We start from the raw sequence: 6,223 nt of genomic DNA on the forward strand, positions 1-6,223 counted from the left end.
ACCAACTCCAACCTGTGCCCAGCGCACTGTCCGTCTCCATCCTGACCACCATGTGTGTGTGCCACAGCCGGGCCCCTCCTGCTCAGGAGCAGATGGCCCCCCTGCTGACAGCTTCTTCTCTTTTCTGTTTCAGGGAGAGCCTCACAACATGGCCCCAAATGGGCCATCAGTGGGGGGCCTGGCTGTCCCCCAGTCCTCTTCCTCCCGGCCTCCCACCCGAGCCCGCGGCCCCCCCAGCCCCGGAGTGCTGGGCCCCCATGCCTCTGAGCCGCAGCTGGCCCCTCCAGCCCGCACCCTCGCCGCCCCTGCCGGCCCCCCTGCCCCGGGGCCTCCCGGCCCCCGCTCACCACAGCGAGAACCCCAGCGCGTGTCCCATGAGCAGTTCCGGGCAGCCCTGCAGCTGGTGGTAGACCCTGGTGATCCCCGCTCCTACCTGGACAACTTCATCAAGATTGGCGAGGGCTCCACTGGTGTCGTGTGCATCGCCACCGTCCGGAGCTCTGGCCGGCTGGTGGCTGTCAAGAAGATGGACCTGCGCAAGCAGCAGAGGCGAGAGCTGCTCTTCAACGAGGTGGGTGCCCGGCCTCCCGCCCTGCCCTCGCCCTTCTCCTGCTGCTGCTCCCGCCCTATAGGGGTGGGGACGGGAGAATGGGCTTCAAGGTGAGGCTTCCCCTCGGCTGGCTTCTCCTGTCCTCCTCACACCTCCCAGGCTGTCCCCTCTGTCCCCATGATACCCACAGCCATATCTCTGTCCCGTTCCTTGCTGGCCTGTCCCTGAGCCCCAGCTCCAGGCTCCCTGGGCCTGTTGAAACCCCTCCCCGGTCTGCATGTCTCCCAGGCCCCTCACTCCCTCCAAGTCCCAAACTGTCCCCAAAGTGTCTCCCCTAAATAACCCCCCACGCCCCCTGTTCCCTGTCTCAGTGAATCCTGAACAACCCTGTCCCCAAGCCTGGGCCCCGCCCTTGCCTCCCTCGTGGGCAACCCCTGGGCATTCCCCACAGAGCAGCCAAAAGGCTCTTCCTGACGCGCAGGCCTGTCATGACACCCCTTCACTGACCCGTGCAGCATCCTTAGTGCCCTGACTGTCTTGCCAGAGATTTGAGATCTGCCCCCCATCTAGGTCCTTGGTTCTGTCCAGCCTCGGACTGTGGCTCTTGGTGGCCTCCGGGGAGCTTGTTACAGAGGCAAATGCCTGGCTCCTTCCTGAGGACTCTGTGGAGGAGTAGCCCCCAGACTCTGACGTAAGAGTCACTCAGCACTGAACGGTGCCCCGTAACCCATCCCTCAGCCCCCCAATATCACAGTGCTCCAGCTGCACCATGAGCTTCTGCTGCACATGGCCCTGTAAGCACTGGGCTCCCCGCCTCCCCCGGGCTTTGCCGGGCGAGGCCTTCGTACCCTGCAATCCTCCCCACCCACTGCACCTTCTTTTGTTCTAACCTCGGCCGATCCCTGCTGTCCCTGTGCTTGGACACTCGTCCCACCTTCCTCTCCCAATACCAGCTCGGTCAGCAGAGCCATTCAGAGACCAGCTCGGGACTGGTCACAGATTGGGATCACAAATGTGTGTGCGTGGGGTAGAGGGCACCTCCGGAATGGAGGCTTCGGGCCTCAGGCTGCCTTTGCGGTCTGTTGGCTTTGGGGGCAGGGGGTGAGGCCGGAAGGAGGGCGGCTGGTGGCGGCGCCGCCCCAACCGCACTGGCGCGCCCCTGTTAGGTGGTGATCATGCGGGACTACCAGCACGAGAACGTGGTGGAGATGTACAACAGTTACCTGGTGGGGGATGAGCTCTGGGTGGTGATGGAGTTCCTGGAGGGAGGCGCCCTCACCGACATCGTCACCCACACCAGGTACCAGCGGGCCGCAGCACCCAGCCGGCTGTCTGCCCGGGCTCCCCTGGGTGGGCCTGGGTCCCCTCAAACCTCTCCTGTGGCAGGACTGAGTCCCCTCCAGGTCCTTTGGGATAGAGCCATGTCTCAGGCCAGCAGGGCCATCTCCCCCACAAGCCCCTGGGGGGGGTTGGGGCTGGGTCCCCCTGAGACCATCTCCAGGGGTGCGAGGGGGTCAGGGCAGGGCCTGTGCCCCAGTTGCTCACCCGTCTCCGCGCAGGATGAATGAGGAGCAGATTGCCACCGTGTGCCTGGCCGTGCTGCAGGCCTTGTCTGTGCTCCACGCCCAGGGTGTCATCCACCGGGACATCAAGAGTGACTCCATCCTGCTGACGCATGACGGCAGGGTAAGGATCGGGGTGGGCTGCCCCCACCCCTACCCAGCGCCCCCTCTGCTGTCAGGGTAGTCTCTGGCCCCCAGCTCAGTGGTTCGAGCAGTCAGCTTATTTATCGTCATGCACCATTCCAGAGTCAGGGGCCCAGGTCGCTGAGGGGCTCTGGCATCAGCACAGAATGCTGGGAACTGTAGTCTTGTCCTGAGCCCAGATTGGGGAGAATACATTTGGGAGCCCGCTGCAGCTCATTCACATGCTTCTCCCTCTACTGAGAAGCATTCCCAGTGAGGCTGGGGTCGCGGTCCCATCTCCCATCTTCCGGACTAAAGTTCTAAATCTGAGGTCCGTGGCTGAGCCTCGCAGTACCCAGGTGTGGGCTGTGGAGCCAGCTCTGCTCTCAGTTCCCCCTCAGCTTTCGTACCTGCAGGACTCAGGTCACTTCCTCACCAGCCCCAGGGGAAACCCTGCCAGGAAGGCAGATGCCATGATCTTGGGGCGGTGGCACGCCTGAGGAGGCCCTTCCAGGTGGTGGCGGAGCCACCCATGATGTGGCTCTAACCGCTGGGCTGCATGCTGGAGACCCAGCACGTCCGAAGCCAAGGAATTAAATAGGTGGACACCTCTGCTCACCCTCCCCCCGCCAGCACCTCTGACCCTGCTGCCTGCGCCCTGCCCCAGGTGAAGCTGTCAGACTTCGGGTTCTGTGCCCAGGTGAGCAAGGAGGTGCCACGGAGGAAGTCACTGGTCGGCACGCCCTACTGGATGGCCCCGGAGCTCATCTCCCGCCTTCCCTACGGGCCAGAGGTGAGCCACAGGCAGCCAGTTGTCCCGCTGTCAGCACTAGTTTATGTTGTGACAGTCTGAAACAGCCGGAGTGCTGGCGTGAGATGGGCCTCATTCTGGAGAATGGGTCAGCAGGGATGATTTGGTGGGAGAAGTGGTAGGCATGCACGCATGCATGCATTCATTCATTCCTGGTTGGGTACTAGTTCCGAGCCAGGCCCAGTGCTTGGCAATGGAACAGAATGCTGAGCAGAAGTGGTCGTGGCCCTGCCTGATAGCCTGGTGCCAAGGCCACAAATTGGCCAGCTCCTGGCTGGTGTTGCCTGAAGATGCTTTTGCAAGCATTTAAAAAAGGGAAGTCTCACGTAAAAGTCCAAATTTCCATTCTCCGTCAGAAAACCAAGAAGTCTGGCCACATGGAAGCCCTGAAGTGCTGCTCTGCTTTCGAAAGGGCAGACACCTTGGTCTTGGCTGTAGTCCCCACCCATCCCTATTGCCTACACTGCCCTACTTCACTCACTGCCATCACCTGTCTGGCCCTGAGCCTCTGAGCAGGTACCTGTGGCCCTGAGGACTCCTCCTCAGTCAGCAAGACTTGCCGCAGTGCCTGGCCATGAGACAGGCACCCTGGGAAGCACATCACGGGAACCTCAGACTGGAGTCGGGTCACACTGGGAGATTCTGAGGGACCATCCCAGTTAAGACTGCCTCTGAGGGACAAACCCAGCTCAAATGGATTTAGCAAAACATGAGAGCTGTGGGTTCCCAGAACTGAAGTTAGGGAGGTAACAGGCTTCAGGCTTGGCCGGCAACATGCTCTGTCCCTTCAGGGCCTGATTTTTTTCAGTGTAGTCTTCACTCAGGCAGGCACTCCCCTTGTGGCAGCAGAGGTGACCCCAGCAACTCTGGGACACATCTCCCTGCCTATGGGCACTGCCGTTTTCCAGGCTTTTTGGGCCATAGTCTCGGGTTGATTCTGATTGGTTCAGCTTGAGTCATGTCTCCATTCCTGACCCAATTACTGTGTCTCGACTGTGCTGATTAGGTAACCTGGTCATGGACTTCCCACCCCTGACTGAGATTAGAGGGGGAATTCCACCGGAGGAAAGCGCGGTGGTTAGCAAAAAGAAGGGGGCAGAGACTGGGTGGGCAGAACCCTTCAGAGGGCCCCCTGGGTGAGGAGTGTGGGATTGGCAGGGAGGGCATCAGGGAGTGTGTTCTGGGTCCAGAGACTCGGGGAGCAGAGGCAAAGGCAGAACTGGGGACCGTCCCTCCCCAGGCTTCCCCCGAGCCCTGGCCCATCCCTCACAACTCCCTTCCCCTGCTCAGGTGGACATCTGGTCACTGGGGGTGATGGTGATTGAGATGGTGGATGGGGAGCCCCCCTACTTCAATGAGCCACCCCTCAAAGCCATGAAGATGATTCGGGACAACCTGCCACCCCGATTGAAGAACCTGCACAAGGTGGGCCCCTCCCAGCAGGCGGGTGTGAGTTTGGGTGCCACCCGGCCTCCACCCAGTCAGAGCACTGGGTGCAGACAGGACTGGGGCATTTCTAGTTCCTGGGCGGGCACTTGCTGGGTGCTGGGCTCACCCCCTTTTATCCCCAGGCCTCATGTATCCCAGAGGTGGGTCCCCTGTCCCCTGCCATCCCATAGAGGTTGTGCTTAAGCTGGCTGGGCTGAAAGTGCACAGCAGCCAGGCCCGGGAGAAGGGCCTTCCTGTTGGAGGGATTGTCAGGTGAGAACGGCTGCTTCCAGGGCGCCGCTGCTGCCACCTCCTAGCCACACCTCAAAAAGGGGACAAAATGAGCCCCTGGAGCCAAGTTCTAGACATGTGGCACCTCTTTGCTCCCGCCCTGAGCAGTAGATGTTAGCCCATGTGGAAGAGGCCGGGGCCCCACGGCAAGTGAGCAGTGGCGCTGGCACTCAGCCAAGCCAGCACCTTCCTCCCTCACCCTCCGCCTGCCTCCCCTGCAGGTATCCCCATCGCTGAAGGGCTTCCTGGACCGCCTGCTGGTGCGGGACCCTGCACAGCGGGCCACAGCAGCTGAGCTGCTGAAGCACCCGTTCCTGGCCAAAGCGGGCCCACCCGCCAGCATCGTGCCCCTCATGCGGCAGAATCGCACCAGATGAGGCCCAGCGCCCCGTCCCTGAACCAAAGAGCCCCTTGGGTCACTCCTGTTGTGCCGGAGGCCAGTAGGGGGCTGGCCCCTGCTCCTCCCAGCCTGGGAGACACTCCGTGTGGCACCACTCTTGCCAGGGGCGGTGTGTGGGACCCTACTACTGAACTCCGGTTTTGATTTTGTGACTAAAAACACAGGGACTTATGGGAGCAAGTGAGGTTCCCAGGACGACCCACCCTCCGGGACAGGCCTTCCCTGTGTTGCCCTGTCTCCAAGAAGGACAGGTGGCCCTCCCATCACTGGAAATCTGCAGTGGGGGCCACTGGGGGTGGAGAGAACACTACGAAAGAGGGGTGTGAGTGTGTGTGTGTGTGTGTGTGTGTGTGTGTGTGTGTGTGTGTGTACTCGCGCATGTTGGAAGATCCAGCTCCTGTCCTCCAGCCTGCCAATGGGTGTCTCTGAGACGTTGCCTAATACACAGCCCCCTCTCCCCCTGAGCCATGGCGGGGGTTGATCATGAATGTCTGAAGAGTGGCCTTTTCCCTTAGCCCTGCACCCCCTTTCTGTGGTTGGACAGGGAGACAGGGGTCAGGGCTTCCCTCTCACCCCCAGCCTCCGCAGAAAATGACTACTGCACCTGGACAGCCTCTTTTCTAGAAGTCTATTTATATTGTCATTTTATAACACTAGCCCCTGCCCTCACCTGGGGACAGATGGTCCCTGTCCTGTGGGTTGACTCCGGGGACAGAACCACTGCTTGAAGAATCAGGTTCCTGTCTCCTTGCTGCAGCCCTCCCCTCCCCTCCCTCAACTTAGTTTTACAATTAAAACATTTTGTTTTGTGTGTGGTGTGTGTAGAGGTTCTTCCCTGCACAGGCTGTCCAGGGGTACGAATTTGGGGAAAGAGCAGCCTGGCTAACCCCAGGATTCCAGCCCAGCTTGGGGCAGTGGCTGAGTCTGCTGGGTGGGGAGTTCCAGGTCAAAGCAGTCAGTACTGCTGCACGCACGCACGTGTGCGCGCCCCAGCAGGATTGACCTGGAAGGAGTGAGTTTCTAAGTCCCTGTGCGGTGACCAATTTACCAAATCTGAT

The 6,223-nt window shown here is 60.8% G+C and overlaps 1 protein-coding gene across 3 annotated transcripts in view; it reads left to right on the forward strand.

Moving 5' to 3' along the window:
• PAK4 (p21 (RAC1) activated kinase 4) overlaps window positions 1–5,976 on the forward strand; it is a 45,430-nt gene extending 39,454 nt beyond the window's left edge. For all 3 annotated transcript variants that reach the window (XM_081030742.1, XM_081030744.1, XM_081030743.1), the window contains 6 exons: window positions 134–571; window positions 1,717–1,850; window positions 2,110–2,236; window positions 2,903–3,028; window positions 4,337–4,471; window positions 4,987–5,976. In XM_081030742.1, the coding sequence (XP_080886868.1) occupies window positions 134–571; window positions 1,717–1,850; window positions 2,110–2,236; window positions 2,903–3,028; window positions 4,337–4,471; window positions 4,987–5,142 (1,116 nt within the window). In that variant the 3' untranslated portion in view covers window positions 5,143–5,976. The remainder of the gene's footprint in view (window positions 1–133; window positions 572–1,716; window positions 1,851–2,109; window positions 2,237–2,902; window positions 3,029–4,336; window positions 4,472–4,986) is intronic.
• The last annotated feature ends 247 nt before the right edge of the window (window positions 5,977–6,223 follow it).

This window comes from Rhinolophus hipposideros (genome assembly GCF_964194185.1).
Source record: "Rhinolophus hipposideros genome assembly, chromosome: 21".
In the NCBI taxonomy this organism is placed as follows: domain Eukaryota; kingdom Metazoa; phylum Chordata; class Mammalia; order Chiroptera; family Rhinolophidae; genus Rhinolophus; species Rhinolophus hipposideros.